Source organism: Amphiura filiformis, chromosome 2 (genome assembly GCF_039555335.1).
Source record: "Amphiura filiformis chromosome 2, Afil_fr2py, whole genome shotgun sequence".
Classification (NCBI taxonomy): Eukaryota; Metazoa; Echinodermata; class Ophiuroidea; order Amphilepidida; family Amphiuridae; genus Amphiura; species Amphiura filiformis.
In genome coordinates, this window is record NC_092629.1 from 72,693,870 (window position 1) to 72,712,103 (window position 18,234).

General features: G+C 38.0%; 1 protein-coding gene across 1 annotated transcript; it reads left to right on the plus strand.

The window, feature by feature from the left end:
* The first annotated feature begins 419 nt into the window (after window positions 1–419).
* LOC140146586 (uncharacterized) lies at window positions 420–16,702 on the plus strand. The gene is made up of 8 exons (XM_072168456.1): window positions 420–736; window positions 3,589–3,864; window positions 5,062–5,409; window positions 6,148–6,468; window positions 8,655–8,924; window positions 9,160–9,453; window positions 10,937–11,057; window positions 16,051–16,702. Exons 1-8 carry the CDS (start codon window positions 694–696, stop codon window positions 16,277–16,279), a joined length of 1,902 nt encoding a protein of 633 aa, XP_072024557.1. The 5' UTR covers window positions 420–693; the 3' UTR covers window positions 16,280–16,702.
* The last annotated feature ends 1,532 nt before the right edge of the window (window positions 16,703–18,234 follow it).

Sequence of the window (18,234 nt, forward strand, 5' to 3'; positions counted from 1 at the left end):
CATGATCTCTTTCATGTAATTCTAAAATGCGAAATTGCAATTGTATAATTGTGATTGCTATAGTGTGTAAAATACAATTTGGTGCATATTCTAAATATACCTTTTTCAGATTGCGGATGAATTACATCATTGACATTCTGCCTAAGTGCATACGTATATCAATGTAATTGAGCATAAATGTGATAATTAATCCAGTTCACCGTAACGGTAATGCTGACCTGGATTAGTCAATCAATCAAATGATAAATCAATCAACGAATCGATTAATGAGTGAATAGATGGATGAATACTTGAATGAATAAATCAATGACTTAATCAATGATTTAATTTATCAGTTGATCAATAAGTGCATCATTAAATGAATTGACGAACCAGTTGCTCAACCTATTACCATTGTCATTCTTTTTGCCAGGACAATGTTACATTACAAATTTGAGGGTTCGTAGAATTACTAATTTTTTAAATATCGATTGGGCATGTGACCAAGACAACAATGAGTTTCAAGTCAAATACCAAATCCTGAATTCCGGGCTATGTAATGGAGCAGAAAGCAACGATGCAATATTTGATCAGCTCACTACAGATTGGGGATTTAACAACAATGTTTATCTTTACCACGTGCGTGATCATATTTACGTAAATGCAACATACCGTTTTACAGTTCAGTCAAGGGTGTGGCAAGCCAGTAGATATATGTTGGGTGAACCTGGAGGCGTCAGCTTTACGACATCTGAAGGTAAGACGTTTGATAATGGATAAACAATCATCTCATAGGCACGTTGACTATGAAATATACACAATAATTCTATATTATTTGATCAGATTTCATCTCAATAACAGTTTAGGGCAGCATAAGGTGAGATACATTCGTCCATCCCCGAATTTCAGAATTCTTGATACTAGATGTATTATTTCACTTGAAACTGATAAAATACAAGTTAGTAATATTTCCTTCCATCTTTGCTTGATTTAAAATTCATTATTTCATTCTTTTTAACTCTCAAATGTCACATGGCTCAAGACAGCTTGGTAAATTGGTGGGAAAAAAACAAACCTGTGTGTATGTCCAACGCAAACAAGTCGCATTCGGTATATTGTTAACGCCAGCAAACGTGTTTAAACAAAACAAAGATTTGCAGTCAAAATGCCACTAAGATTTTTCAATTATTTTGAATTTTGGCGCATTAAAGGCAGACATTATGGATTTATTGGTGCAAATGCAAATTTAAACCATGCTCCAGTTACAGCTTTTACAAGTGGGAGTCTTACCGTTTTCAAATATAAGGTTCAACACCACTTTTTACCTATTACACAGGTTTTGATGGGATAATGGCTAATTTCGGGTGGGATTTTCCAAATTCTCACAAAAAATGGGTAATGGGGAATCCAACGGACGAGGACACAAAACACATCAAGGATCAATAAATGATACAAGAGGATACATTGAATATACGAACAACTGAAAAGAAAGAGAGCAAGGTATGCCAACTTGATGTGGGGAAACAAAATACAGACTAGACAGTATGCAGAGTATGACAGTATGCAATTCCAAGGCCCACAGAAGTGTTAAACCTGCAAAAACAACAGGGATCAATAGGAATACAAAAGTGCATTGGAAAAAGTGATGAAAATCACTATGCACATAAGCAGACATAGAGACAAACAAAAATGTTTAGTAGTAAACTTGCTTTCACAGAATAAAGACGCCGCTTATTTTGCTCTGAGCTTGTTGTCGTGTTTGCTACTAAGTTCTATTTGAATTTGCCTTCAGATTTTGACTTGAATTTGTTTTTAAACGACAGCATGTAATTTTCGCTGTTGAAGTTTATATTTTGTTGTCTGTTCCTGAAGAAGAGCAGTTTATCTGCTCGAAACGTCGGGTTTTTTTTTGTTGTTGTCTGTTTGGTCTGCTTATAATGTGCACAGTGATTTTCATCACTTGTACACTTTTGTACTGTTTTCCTGACACTTCTGTGGGCTATACTAATTGGCAATTTTTGGCATCGAACTTTGCCTGTACCTACATTGGTTGTTTGTTTCTCTATGTCTGCTTATGTGCATAGTGATTTTCATCACTTGTTCCAGTGCACTTTTGTATTTCTATTGATCCCTGTTGTTTTTACAGGTTTAACACTTCTGTGGGCCTTGGAATTGGTAATTTTTGGCTATCAAACTTTAGCTACTTCTATGCCTACATTTGTTGTTTTTCGTCCCCTCTGCATACTGTCTAGTCTGTATTTTGTTTCCCCACATCAAGTTGGTATACTTTGCTCTCTTTCTTTTCAGAACTCTCACAGTTAAATGCCACTAGGTGAAACTATATGATTTAGATGTCAAATGATCAAAAACTCAATATAAGTTGACTTGAGACTTTTCTTGTTTTAACGCACTGAACCGTAAACACCTTGAAATGACAGTGCGCCCTCGAAGCCGAAAAATAACAATAAAACCAATGCCGTGCGTATGTATTTTGGTAATATTACAAAGAAAATATCATGAGAGAAAATATACCATTTTGAAGCATCAAACCCTAAAATGTACTTTTTTGGCTATATAACTTGGTCAATTTCAGTGATTTTAAAGCAGTCTTTTCAGATGCCATGCAAACAAATAGTTACTCGTCGTATTTCCATGCATCGCCCAGGCCTATTAGTGGTGTATAACCATAAGGACATTTTTTTGCATAATTTCAACCAAATCACATTTGAGGGCACGGTTGCACGGCGGTATAAGTTCTACCTCGGTTTCGAGTTCGAGCCCCATATCCCGGCGGTGCCATCGTGTTGTGCACTTGGGCGAGACGCTTTACCTCAATTTCTTCTCTCTACCCAGGGGTGAAATGGTGAGCTGTTAGGAATACTGTCCATTGAGCGCCACTCAAAGGTATGAGTATGCCTTGGGCATTGTATGGCAGCTGACATATTCTAATGACAGCGGAATAAATGTAAAAGCGCTTTGATACATGTGAAAGGCGTTATAAAAATGTCAACATTTATTTTTTATAGGGGCTTCGGGGGGCACTCACCAAAAATGGGGGTGGGCGGATACATTGACCCCCATTTTTCGAACTCACTCTCACCCAATAACCCCCTTTTTATTTCACTGAACTCCCTCTCACCCAATGACCCCTTTTTGGTGTTTCTGTCACCGAAACATTTTGAGAAAATTTATGATAATCTCTCACTAAATGATCCCATTTTTTTCATTATGTTTCTTCTAATTTTTCAAAATTGTTTTAAAAACTTTTCAAATTTTGATGAACTTTTGAAAATATTGTATCAGTTTTTATATTTTGACCCAAAATTTTTCCCACCCTACCACCCCCTCCCTCTCCCCGAATAGGGGAGCGGGGAAGGATGTTAGCCATTTAATCCTTTGTGTGCCAACCTTTATCGCCCGGATTGTAGCTTATGGAATGAACAGGCGGAATGTTGTTTTGGCTAGTTTAATGGAGATACATGGATTGCAATGAACATAGTGGCGAAAATAATTGTAACGTCTGGAAGAGGTAACTCATTTCACTTCCGTGTGTTCATAAATTGCGGACGCAAACCAAACTCGTGCATGCTTTTTATTTGTAATTTACAGAACTATCTGTGTCAGGATTATTCAAATCACCAAGTACGGGTACTTTTGCGTGGAATCCATATACGCATACCTGTATTGATAACGACGTAGTGCAATATGAATATCAGCTGATTAGAGTGGATGGGGAACAAACAAGAGAAGGAATAACAAATGCGACTGAATTGAGCCTATTTAATTTGGAGTGTGACACCGACTACAGCTTTCGTGTAACCTACCAGACGAACACTGGCACTGGCCCCGACACATGGGTGTCGATTAAAATAGGTTTACCCCGAAGTAGGTGTAAAAATTATCAGATACATTATGACAGCCTGCGGCATTATGCGTGAACGCGGTAGGTAACCGGGAGACGCGATGTCACGTGATGTTTATGTAAGATTTCACACCACCAAAATTAAAACACACTTTTCTAAAAAACAATAGAATGATTTTGCATGAAGAGTATGTAACCCGGGTATGTAATTTCCAGGTATCATAGAATTTAAGGGCCAGTCGTGAAAAATACTGACTGTCAACTTATTGCTTTTCAATTAGCGAGATCAAGCAAGGGCTGATTTCAACCATCATAATTTCTTAATGCGAATTTAGTACACATCTCTATGGGGATGACATTTATGTGGCGTGATATCTGAAACCAAAAGAACCTGTTGAATACCATCCCGTATTCACATACCGCGTTCACATTCGTTCATCTAATTTTGTCTATTTAGAATCAGCTCGAAAACATATTTCATTTTATTTATTTATTCTTTTTATTTATTTATTTATTTATTTATTTATTTATTTATTTATTTATTTATTTATTTATTTATTTATTTTTTTTTTTTTTTTTTATTTAGTTAGTTACTATACTTGTCAATGGTAATAAACACCAAAAAAGCCCATTTCAAGGACATCAATATTATAAAAATACAATATTGCCTAACTTCCATTCAAAATGAACAAAGATAAATAGTTAATAGATTACGGCACATAAACAAGGATAGGACGAGCATGTGACTAACACCTCTATTACCGTCCTACATGGGAAACCAAAACTGGAGGGAAGCACCACAAACCAAAAAGATGCATGGAATAAAGGAGGGAAAGGAGGAAATAAACTACTATGATTCTAACCTTTAAAATGTTACTTTTGCGATGAGATGAACACATTTGCATGTTCTAAATTTATTATAGAACTGGTTGAACTTGTGAAACAAAATCGTTTCTAAAATTCTTTCTATTACTGATTAATAACGAATAATAATCTCCAACAACTCACTGTCAATTTTTGTCATATTGGGCATATTAGCGCTGTCTGCATTTGGAAACCTAGGTTTAAACGCATGCATACTTGTTTTTAGTCATTAGTTAAAGATATAATAGAAAAGCGTGAAAATATTAGAAAGCAATGAACGTCAAAGGAGGAAGCAGTGTGAGGAGAGAGAAAGAAATATAGATAATAATTGTTTTTCTTGACTGCCAATATTTCAGCATCTTCTGTAACAAGCCCCATGGTGCAACTATTCGTAACATCAAACACAAGCCTAATCTTCACATGGGACACACATTCACCATGCAACACGCAGAATGATACCCACGTCATGTACGATTATGAACTAAAACGACAGTCTGACAACGTTGTGATGTATAGTGCTGCTGAAATGGAAACACTTGTTGTATTTAACAACCTGGAACCTGGCGCAAGGTACCAGTTTCGAGTTCGCGTCTCTGCCGTGCTATCATCCGGTGGCACCTACAACAGTGGTTGGACTACGGTATTAGCGAGTACAAATAGTCTCAGTCCTTCTCCCACCACTTCTGAAATTACTACTATATCAGGTACGCCTATGTTGAAATAAGGCTTTTAGGCTTAGGGCCATCACGGGTCTCTACTCTAGGATCATAAATGAATGATACATAGAAGTTAATTACTGTGCATCAGTTATTTTGAGATAAAGTCCGTTATATAACATGTCTCACTTAAAAGGACATTATAGCATTACATTAGCATTTAAACAGCTCTAGCTCACGAACTACAGCGCCCTCAAGGTTCATATTTGGTAAATGGTCGATGATCCCTAGTTATATCTAGAGGTGATAGGCTACGGGGAGTGAGTAAATTGGTGTTTTGGGCTATTGTGTGTGTTAAGTGTGCCATGGTGTGTTAAGGGGGTACTACACCGTTCGATCAATTTGTGTCTATTTTTGCTTTTTTTTTCAAAAAATAATAACACACTGGTAACAAAATTTATGTATATTATAGGGGTAAGGAATCCAATTATTACACTGGATTTTCAGTGACCCAAGACAAGCGGTTCGTTCGGAGGGTGTGATTGGGGTAGTCACGGGCATAGATATTCGTGTTTGCTTAAACACAGCAGTGTCATTTAGTCAATTATTGTTATTGTTTGTTTGCTTGTTATGTGACCAACGTAAACATGTACACAATTAAAACATGGGATATAAAATAAAGATGCATGTTACTTTTTTTTAATTATATACACTTCGATAGAATGACTTTGTAGACACATTAAAGTCCATCCCAAAACGTCATCCATCAATCTTCTTTAATCACAGATCTCCGAGTTACAGTTTATTCAAGTTATTTTCACGTTAGTTGGGATACTGATGATGCTAACGCAGAGTTCCAGGTGATATATCAAGTTGCTGAAGATGGATTATGTGGAGATTCTGCAGGCAGTGGCGAACTAGAGAATCCTTCATATAGACGACATACTAAGTGGATCAGAAACAATGCCATTATTTTAATCTACGTAACCGACGGATTATATGCCAATTCTACCTACTGGATAACGGTACAATCACGTTTATTTGATGATGATGGTCAAATCATATACCGCCCACAACATAGTGGAGTAACTGCAACTACGGCTGAAGGTAAGATCAACGGTGTAGAGTCATAGAGGCACGTAGTGGGGGGCACGCCAGAAGCGTGCCAACAAACCGTTCTTGTTTGTGCGCGTTTACGCAGTACTGTTACGCTCCAGCGAAATACTCACCTACGTCATTACCTACCTTGGGATGAACCAGCTTAGGAAAACGAAATATAACACATTTCTTGAAGTTTTTGAATAAGTTGTTTTGGGTTTTGTGTGCGCAAAGGGGGTCAAGCCAATTTGAACTCGAGATGGGTCATTTGGGACCCCTTCCGAAGGATATTACAACCCCCTTATACTACATCCCAGGTTGACTCTTACACATTATTCAAACCCTCGTCCTACTGATCCCTATTTTGTAACACTGAATACGAAGAGGGAGTTCTTGAATACATGGAAAGGTTTGGCTACAAAACGATTCTGTTATAAACGCATCTATGCACAGTTTCCACCTCGATACACCTGAACACACAATTTCGTCCAATAGCTTCAAATCAAGCAGTGAATGGTCTCTACATAGTCTTTGTTTGCACTACATGGTTGAAAATAGGCATCTGTGATTGGTTTTTGTCAAAACCTCAAGTGTTCCCTTCATCCAATCAGATTTTTTTAAATTTTGAACTAAAGCTAACACTTCTCCCTAAAAGCACATTTTTTCATTACGTCAACAGATAACGCAATTCAATGTTTATAGCAAGGCGAATGTGGTTAATCTGTTGAAAACGATCAATCCAAGCACATTTTTTGACCAAAATATAGATTTTAACAGTCAAAACCTCAAGTGACAAAAACCAACCACAGATGCCTATTTTCCACTAGGCACCAGCTCGAAGCTCACAGAGCTCTTATGATGCTATGCACTCAACCGCGTAGTGTAATCAAAGACTGTGTAGAGACAATTCACTGCTTGCTTGGAAGCTCTTGGACGAAATTGTGTGCTCATGTGTATCGAGGTGGAAACTGTGCATAGATGGTTTATAAGAGAATCGTTTTGTATCCAAACCTTTCCATATGTATGTTTAGTTTTCTAAGTCCTTTCGGTTTTTGATGCTGGATGACTGTTGGTACACCCACTTCGTAGTGATAGGGCCAACATTTCACAAATGTTTAAACATTTACCGGACATAAACTGTTCCATTATACCTATGTCGTAACAAAATCTTCTTTATTGACATACTTACCATTGGTATTCATCATGGCAAGATCTAGTTACCGACAACATGTCCTAGACGTCGATTAAGATCATACTGCAGTTACTGTCCGTTTTCCTATAGACAATACACAGTGCTCTCACCATTGACGCGTGACCTCTACAAATGATGTATGTGGGAAGAATGGGCACTTGACTAGTTAACATCACTGTGTGAAAAATAACCAGCCAATATTTAAAGTATTCTCCAAACTTCTAGCAAATATATTTCTCTAACATGACCTAAAATTACAGCTAGGTTAGATGTTCAGAAGGGGTCGCACTTTCGTAGAATTTGAGTGAGGGCAAAACATAGCTAGCTCATAGCTAGCCAACTCCCCGTGTTAATTGAATGGAGATTTGACCGAAAATATTGAGCTATATTGGTAACGGACCGCTCCGTTCTGAAGGATGACACAAAAAAACGGTACAAGCTACATTTAAAGTATTCTATGAAATTCTAGAAAATATAGTTTTGTAACATGTCCTAAATTTTTAGCTAATTTAGGTGTTTGGAGAGGGTCGCACTTTTGTGTTTTAGGAAGGATATGTAAACGACAAATAACACCAAAAATATGAAGAAATTATTTCCAAACCGTGTTAAGTCAACAATCATTATGTTGCTCATTTTCAAGAATGCTGGTTAACAAAAAGCAGGCCATTGTCTCATTTCGTGAACAAAGGTCCACATACCATTGTTTCCTTCCGTTTCCTTTATAATCGGTTACCCAACTGAAGCTATAATACCAGCTTTATTGCGATATCGCACATGTAAAACAGACACATGTGCACAACCAGAGAAGATCCGATTTAATCAGTTGAGCTGTTTCAATGAGTGTTATCTTGGTTTAATAGCTTTTAATGGGGTTTAAGTCCTGCAAAGGTCGAGATGAATTCTACTGTAGACATGACTGCATCATGTGTTATCATATAGGCCTAAGTGCTAAATATATGGTTTTATATTTACTTTTGTATGATTGATTTCACGTCAATTGCAGCATTGGTATTCCAGACGGCGCGTTACAGCTACAAGAGTATGCGGGCAACATGGAATGGAGTTCCAGATAGTTGCTTGCGCTTTGAGTACCAGCTGCTACAAAATGAAGACGGTGCAGTAGTCAAGGAAGGAATCGTATCTAACACAGATATACTAATACATGGTTTGGAATGTGACACCTCTTATCAATTTCTACTGCGATATACAATGAATGCGAAAAGTGGTCCATGGAGCGACTGGGTTAGCACAACACACCGTACATATTTTCCAGGTACTAGCATTTGCACCTCACTCTTTTTTCATGCTTCACGATTTACATAATTCCCAAACAGATCACTATTAACTGGTCATTTTATGGGGCGACGTATTCGACTATTTATGACAGAGTTTAAAAAGCTGTTTTGCCCTTATCGCTACAGCCTTTTGGGAAAATATATTCAGGACATCACGCACAATTGGTATTGCTAGATATTCATGTAGTCATGTTATTATGATAATATCAACAGATCAATCTGAATCTCGTGTTCGGGTGAAGGCTGTAACACCAAGTTCGGCAACTTTTATCTGGCAACCTCTACAATGCCACAGTAAAACGTACACGATAGAGTACCACTACGAGTTGCAGTTATGGAATTCCAATCAAGAAGCTGTTCAGGGAGTAGTAACTGATACAGAGATCATCTTCAACAATTTGGAAATTGGGGGCGAATATGGGTTTCGAATTTGGCAACTTATTTCCACACCAACAAATGTAATTGGCAATAGAATTCCCTGGACAGACTGGATACATGTAACGACAGGTTTGCATTTTTAATTCATTTATTTGAACAATAATATGATTAATCAATGTATTTATTTATTTCATTATTTCATTGTTTATTTCATTATTTCATTATTTATTTATTTATTTATTTATTTATTTATTTATTTATTTATTTATTTATTTATTTATTTATTTATTTATTTATATTATTATTATACTAGTGAAATTAGCACATAGCAATACAAATCTGTTTCGTATAGATGGTTTAACCCATCCACACTCGTCAGATGCAATGTGTAAAATGACAAAGAATATGTATTGAGTTTTGATGCCAGCGCAAGAGGAATTAACGCAACCGCGTATCTTAAAGTTGCGCAACACAATACGCGTCTTAAGTGCGTATTCATGTCTGGGCCTACTTATTGCTAAACATTCTAAAAGAGCGACTTATTTATAGTTACACAGTAAATGTTTTTTTCTATGCCTGCAGTCACTTGCTAGTTCGTTTCTGTGGTTCAAGGTTGACATTTGTGGTTTAGTTATAATAAAGTATTTCTCAGTAATGCATAAATTGCATTTTTTGCTGCTGGTAGAGTACGATTTACTTCGAGCAATAATTCTCCATTTGATGGAATATGATACTTTTTTAAAGCGGCTTGACGAAGAATTCAAATATTACAAACCTCTATAACCTAAATCTTTAATGTTTTTAATAGTTTAATATTATTATAATAATGTATGTTTGTTATTATGTTTTGTGCCAAAATGTATTTTAATAGTTTAATATTATTATAATAATGTATGTTTGTTATTATGTTTAAGCCACTGTTTTTCCATTATGTTTTGTGCCAAAATGTATTAACACTAGAACTACGAAGATTTGTTTTCTCCGTCATAAAAAACACGTGTTTACGACCCAAAACTCATTTTAGTGAAAACATTTTACCCTAGCACCTTTCCCCGGGGTAGGACCAACCGTCTAAGATGACCATAGAGGGTGTTTGGTGAGGCCCACCATTGGTTTTTATAGTAAAATCAATGATTTTCCTTTCACTCTAGTAAAATTATTCCAAAAACTACTGACTTTTTACTTGTCAGTTAGGTTGAAATAGTCATTTTCCTTGATATTGAGGAGAAAATGTGGTGAAAATCGCATTTTTGTAGAATTTTTAATTGAAAATCAATTTTGCCTTTTGTACATAGCCAGAATTTCCCAAATTTGCATGGGCGCCTCACATTATGACGTCATAGCGACAGTATGTGTCGTCATAGCGACATAGCTATATTGGTACCAAATTTAGGGTTTATAATTGAAAATTAGGGGTGTTGCAACACCCCCCCCTCCTTCGTAGTCCGTGTTAGAAAATATGGCTTTGTAGTTCTAGGGTTAAAGCATGTCATCAGATTGACTGATTTGACTCTTTTCGTTATCACACGACGTACTTGTACACATGTCTCGTAATTGTGCCAAATAGTTGATTTAATAGAACATTAATATCAAACATATTTTGCTTTTACAGCATCAGATAACCAGGGAAACATCAGATATAATCACGATTATAGGGCTTTGATTGGAGCAGGCTTGGGAGCTATATTGATTGTAGTTATCATCATTGGGTTGACAATAATTGCATATATCAGGTGGGTAATTAGAATTCCCTGTAACATGGGTCTGGGCTGTATAGTTGGGTGATTTAGAGCAATTCCGTGACCGTGGAGAGCGAAGGTTCGTTTCTCAGTGGATCTATGAAGGTTAATTAAAAATTTAGCGGGGTGCCCTCGCGAAAGTGTGGGCGGAATCCGTGAGAGCCTGAAATCCAAAATGGCCGCCGTCGGCCATTAAAAAAATTAGTTTTTCAATGGTTTGGCCTACAATGCTGTTCAGTATATGTTTTCAGAGGTTTTTTGGGTTGAGGAATTCATATCTGATGTTGATTTTATGATATGACCAACTTTTGACCTTCAAATCCAAGATGGCCGCCGATTTACAGCTCAGAAAGGTTAAATTGTCACATTTGTCGTATAGCCTTCATAATAGGGTCTAATTAAAGTTCTCATCATGCTGAGTTAAGTGATTGATTCTAACAACTACCAGTAATAATGATTTGACCTATTTTTGACCTTCAAATCCAAGATGGCCGCCGATTTTTCAGCTCAGAAAAGTCAAATTTTCACATTTGTCGTAGAACCTTCATAATAGGCTCGAATTCAAGCTCTCAACATGCCGAGTTGAGTGATGGACACTAAAAACTACAAGTAATAATGATTTGACCTGTTTTTGACCTTGAAATCCAAGATGGCCACCAAATGTCAGCTGAGAAAGGTAAAAATGTCAAATTTGTCGTATAGCCTTCATAATATACTCTAACTAGAGCTCTGAGCAGAGAAGTGCCACTTCCCTGCTCTGAATAGTCAAAGAGTCTTCATAATAGCCTAATTAATACCCATTCTGGCACACACATACACCCCGCACAACTACCCACACACCCCTTCAGGTCTACGTGTGTTTTGCTCTGCACCCAATCAACAATGAATGAATGCAGCATCAAATTATATATTTATCTATATTTAGAAAGAAACATATTCTATGAGACTGCCGAGTTGAGTGATGGACACTAAAAACTACAAGTAATAATGATTTGACCTGTTTTTGACCTTCAAATCCAAGATTGCAGCCGAATTTCAGCTGAGAAAGGTAAAAATTTCAAATTTGTCGTATAGCCTTCATATACTCTAATTAGAGCTCTGAGCAGGAAGTGCCACTGAGTAGTCGAAGAGTCTTCATAATAGCCTAATGAATACCCTGGCACACACATACACCCCACACACCTACATATGCATATATTCACATTATTTGAATGAGTTTAGTCTATATTGGTTTCAGGTCTACGTGTGTTTTGTTCAATGAATGAATGCAGCATCAAATTATATATTTATTTATATTTAGAAAGAAACATATTTAATGAGACTTGTGCATAGATCACCTACAACACTGCTTGCTTGTTACCTACAGCGAAATCATCCCCTAACATTGTCTACTGAAATATGGCAAGCCGTGTAGGGCCTAAGTTGTCTGATACTATCGTCCAAGGTAAACATGGTAAATGGGGTTACAAACAAAAAGGAAAAACTGGTCAGGATTTGCCATATAGGGTGATTTTTACAACACCTCTTCATGGTAATATGGGTCTAGAAGTCATTACATGCATCAAATGTTACATTATATCTCTATATCATCTTCAGACAAGCTTGAAAAGGCTCAGTGTTCAACTAAACTATCAAGTTCTGAAAGTGATGATGAGACAGAGGGACCATTGGCAATCAAACGCCCGCGTTCATCTGGCGTGGACCTCTTCACGAAAAAAACTAAATGTGTATGGTGCATGCAGGATGTGGATCTGAAGCACCAGAATAGACCACGGGTTCATAATCAACACACACTCGGCATGGCGGTCCTTGTAGAGCCACACAGTCCTCGTAAAAGATGGGGAGCTGGGGGAGCGTCTCATACAGCTTGTTGAGTCCACGTCAGCACTGTCAGATCCTTTAGCAAATTGATATCATGTACCACCATGCCTGTTGGTTGAAGCACGTCAACCACCGACAAATTGATGTGTTTTCAGAACATGCGTCTCGCAGAGGTGAAGAATTTGTGGATTCGATCATCTTGAGCACAGAATCCGTTCACTGCAGCCCCTCTTTATAGCAGACTACAAACGCATGACTATGATATGCATAGTGACTATGGCTATACAGTGGGTGCTGTAAAATCGTCCAATCTCAAAGACCTGCTCAATGCTCGTTAATGGGTATCAAGACACAATTGGCTTCAAAGAGAGAAATGAGACGAACAAGAGTGAGTGGTTCCATGATATTGAGGGAAAAGGTGATGACATTGAGGCTGCCATTTCATCACTTGGTATCAGTAATGAGCAGCTCCTCCAGAAGAACCTGGCACGGCGGCTAAGAAGATCAAAGACACATCTACTGTCGCCTGGCCACCTCATATCGACGAGGAGTAAAGATCTGGTGGAACTCTACACAAGAATCGTGTCTGCATCAACTATGCTGACTTTAAGATTATTGGACTCTAATGGTCTTTTAAGCATCAGCAGCCTGCCCACAGGAGATTGCCGACAGCAAGCCAGCCATTGTTATCGTCGACACTGACGACTTCAAGATCGATATAGCAGGCAATGCAACAGGAGTAACAGAAAAGCTTGAAAAGACCTGACAGCGAGCGCAAATGAAATCAAAGAAAGTGACATTGCTTAGTGTCCAAGTCAACCACCATGGGACAGAAGGACCATTGGTAACCAAGCACCTGCATTCATCTGTGTGTGGGCCTCTCCACGACAAAACGAAATGTGTATGGCGCATTCAGGGTGTGGACGCGAAGCAGGCATGGTAGTACACGATAACAATTTGCGAAAGGATCTGACAGTGCTGACGTGGACTCAACAAGCTGTATGAGACGATCCCTCAGCTCCCCATCTTTTACGAGGACTGTGTGGCTCTTAAAGGAGCGCGATGCTGAGTGTGTGTTGATTATGAACAGCTTACTCCGTGGTCTATTCGATCACTTCAGATCCACACCATGCATGCACCATACACATTTAGTTTTTTCGTGGAGAGGTCCACGCACAGATGAACGCGGGCGTTTGATTGCCAATGGTCCCTCTGTCTCATCATCACTTTCAGAACTTGATGGTTTAGTTGAACACTGAGCCTTTTCAAGCTTGTCTGAAGATGATATAGAGATATAATGTAAGTGATGCATGTAATGACTTCTAGACCCATATTACCATGAAGAGGTGTTGTAAAAATCACCCTATATGTCAAGTCCTGACCAGTTTTTCCTTTTTGTTTGTAACCCCATTTACCATGTTTACCTTGGACGATAGTATCAGACAACTTAGGCCCTACACGGCTTGCCATATTTCAGTAGACAATGTTAGGGGATGATTTTGCTGTAGGTAACAAGCAAGCAGTGTTGTAGGTGATCTATGCACAAGTCTCATTAAATATGTTTCTTTCTAAATATAAATAAATATATAATTTGATGCTGCATTCATTCATTGAACAAAACACACGTAGACCTGAAACCAATATAGACTAAACTCATTCAAATAATGTGAATATATGCATATGTAGGTGTGTGGGGTGTATGTGTGTGCCAGGGTATTCATTAGGCTGTTATGAAGACTCTTCGACTACTCAGTGGCACTTCCCTGCTCAGAGCTCTAATTAGAGTATATGAAGGCTATACGACAAATTTGAAATTTTTACCTTTCTCAGCTGAAATTCGGCTGCAATCTTGGATTTGAAGGTCAAAACAGGTCAAATCATTATTACTTGTAGTTTTTAGTGTCCATCACTCAACTCGGCAGTCTCATAGAATATGTTTCTTTCTAAATATAGATAAATATATAATTTGATGCTGCATTCATTCATTGTTGATAGGGTGCAGAGCAAAACACACGTAGACCTGAAGGGGTGTGTGGGTAGTTGTGCGGGGTGTATGTGTGTGCCAGAATGGGTATTCATTAGGCTATTATGAAGACTCTTTGACTATTCAGAGCAGGGAAGTGGCACTTCTCTGCTCAGAGCTCTAGTTAGAGTATATTATGAAGGCTATACGACAAATTTGACATTTTTACCTTTCTCAGCTGAAATTTGGCGGCCATCTTGGATTTCAAGGTCAAAACAGGTCAAATCATTATTACTTGTAGTTTTTAGTGTCCATCACTCAACTCGGCATGTTGAGAGCTTGAATTCGAGCCTATTATGAAGGTTCTACGACAAATGTGAAAATTTGACTTTTCTGAGCTGAAAAATCGGCGGCCATCTTGGATTTGAAGGTCAAAAATAGGTCAAATCATTATTACTGGTAGTTGTTAGAATCAATCACTTAACTCAGCATGATGAGAACTTTAATTAGACCCTATTATGAAGGCTATACGACAAATGTGACAATTTAACCTTTCTGAGCTGTAAATCGGCGGCCATCTTGGATTTGAAGGTCAAAAGTTGGTCATATCATAAAATCAACATCAGATATGAATTCCTCAACCCAAAAAACCTCTGAAAACATATACTGAACAGCATTGTAGGCCAAACCATTGAAAAAATAATTTTTTTAATGGCCGACGGCGGCCATTTTGGATTTCGGGCTCTCACGGATTCCGCCCACATTTTCGCGAGGGGCACCCCCGCTAATTTTAATTAACCTTCATAGAAGACAAATCCACTGAGAAACGAACCTTCGCTCTCCACGGTCACGGAATTGCTCTAAATCACCCAACTAGTAATGTTGTTGGGATGTTGGTAAATGGTGGTGATGTTGGCGGGCGGGTTGAGATTACTTTGCCGGTGGAGTTGTTGGTGGGGATGGTTGTGATGGTGCGTTTACGAGAACATTAACAATCTTACTACGGGACTCTCAGTGGCTGCGCAAAGGGAGTGGGATCGTTCCCCCACACCTTTTTCAGTCAGTCGAGGGAAATGCACCCAGTTGGGAAATGAACTATGGTGATCGAAATTTGATAACCTGACCTTCTTTGAATATGAATCAATACTGATCTTTGATAATGCACAAATGTAGTGCGAACTCATTTTCAAACTTTATTTGTAGAAAGCGCACAGAAAGCAAACCTAATGAAAACGATCAAGCAACCGAAGGAAATGGACACTACGAGGTAAACTTAGCCATGGAAAGACGGGAATCAACCAACGAGCCGCCAGATTACCAAGATGTAAATGATGCCGTCGCACCAGAGGAGGAGGGTACCACGTACCAAGGGCTTGATATAAACAGTATCGAGACAGAACATGAGTACCAGGGTCTTGGTGGCACTAATTAAATCTCAAAAATTGTATTTTTTCATCAAATGTTAACATCACTTGGAGTTTTATGTCTATTATCGGTCATGGGTCTTGATCTGAGACATGTTGTACTATTAACCTGCACCGGTTGATATGGTCATTTTTATTATTTGGTAGAGATAAGGTTTATGACATCATATGGGTTTTCTTTTTTTCTTCTTCTTTTTCTTTTTCTTTTTTTATAGATGAAAACAATTGGCAAGCAGTGCAAAGCTCGTACCTTAGTTTTTAAACTACTTACATTGTATACGCAGTTGGTATTGGCAGTTCTTAAACAAACCGCGTCGCGACAAGAAAAATACACTGCAATGCTCTAACCTATTAACGAACGCCATGTATTTGATTCTTTTACTCGTATTTTCATGACCAGAACATACGTGGTGCTTCAAAGAAGAAGAAAAAAAAACCCAACTTTTGACAGAAATGTTACTTACTTTTCTATCGTTTTTTGCCTTTATTTTATTAAAGCATAATTATGCAATAGTCCATAATTCTAAACTGTGTTTTCTGAAATTTATTAATTTCATTTGCAATTTTGGGTTTTTTCCTTGCCTAGAAGCTTTATAGTAAGCTGTTGTACATACGGAACAAGGTTGTTGGTTTGCTTAGTTTTTAACGTATGTGTATGTTGAATTTTAAGATGATATAGTAAATCATTAATCCTATTACTATGTCAGTTGTGTCTTTTTGTCGTGGTGGTTCGGTTAAGGTATATTATAAATAGATTGATATTCCTCTCAATAAGTTAAATTTGTGATAAAATAGATAAAATATGATAAAATAAAAAGGTCACAGATTACTCTATCCCTCATACCAACTGGAAAAAAATGTACTACCTATTTTTCACTGCAACATATGGTCATATTGATAATGATCTGACTGGTTACCTAAGTACCTAAGTTGTTGAAACTTTTCGTTATTATAATTGACTAGATTTCGCGGTTCTCGGGTCGGGCGCTTCTCGTGATAGGCCTATTTCTAATTACCCAAACCCGTTACCCATAATACCTGCCCTGACTTTTTAAACTACTATGAAATGCGTCTCTCAATGATCAAGACCCAACTTGACACAACTTAATCAACTCTGTTTCTTTTATAGGTTTGATGCTTACTTCGGTAGTTCGGTAAAGGCCTACCCATAATCTGGAAACCCATCATTCGCCTCTTCCAAGCCCTGCCCCGAAATTAGTATCTGGACGTGGATATAGGCCGTTATACTAAAGTAATGAAATTTAACGTGAACGCAAAAACGGTTATAGGCCTTACCACAACGAATAATTTTTATGTTAACCATTCTGGAGGATTCCGGAAATAGTCATGTTCTGCTGAAATAGGCCTATATGCAAGTGTTTGGTGTGTGCACGTGTTCGGTATTGAAATATGTGTTGAAAATAAGGCCTATATTTATTGGTCCGATGAGATGCACCTGTTAGTCACACTGTAATGCTTTTCCGATGCGCGCACGGTACTCCGCGCACACTCCGCGATAGCGCACCGCGAGCCCGCGACAGTCCTCCGCGTGAACGCGAACCGCACGGACGCGAACGCGATAGCGCGCGGACGGACGGACGGACGGACACGCCGTTATTAGTATTAAGATATGACAGTTACAGTACCAACAATTTGAGACCATCTTCATCCCAATCAGAATATGCGTTCTGTTTTGACCATCTTCAAATTTATTTTTCGACCATAGCAGGTGTGGTACAGGACACGCGTTCCGTGACGTACGAGGCTTTTCGGAACTACAAGGCTGAAAGCCTGTTCAAAATAGACGGTTATACTTACAGTGGAGTTCGTTGTCGTTGTGAGGTTTTCCCGCCAGCGACGATATACTATCTTATCTACTATATGACGCTTTGTTTTTCAGTGATTTTAATTAATACATTTTGCGCTTTGTTTTTCATTGATTTTGTGTAAAAAGTCGGAATAA

Excerpts from the sequence above, each read along its gene's own strand:
- LOC140146586 (XM_072168456.1), top strand. The coding sequence starts at position 694 with ATGTTGGGTGAACCTGGAGGCGTCAGCTTTACGACATCTGAAG. Across the intron at positions 5,410-6,147 it reads TGAAATTACTACTATATCAG|ATCTCCGAGTTACAGTTTAT; the intron begins GTACGCCTATGT and ends CTTTAATCACAG. Across the intron at positions 8,925-9,159 it reads ACACCGTACATATTTTCCAG|ATCAATCTGAATCTCGTGTT; the intron begins GTACTAGCATTT and ends TAATATCAACAG.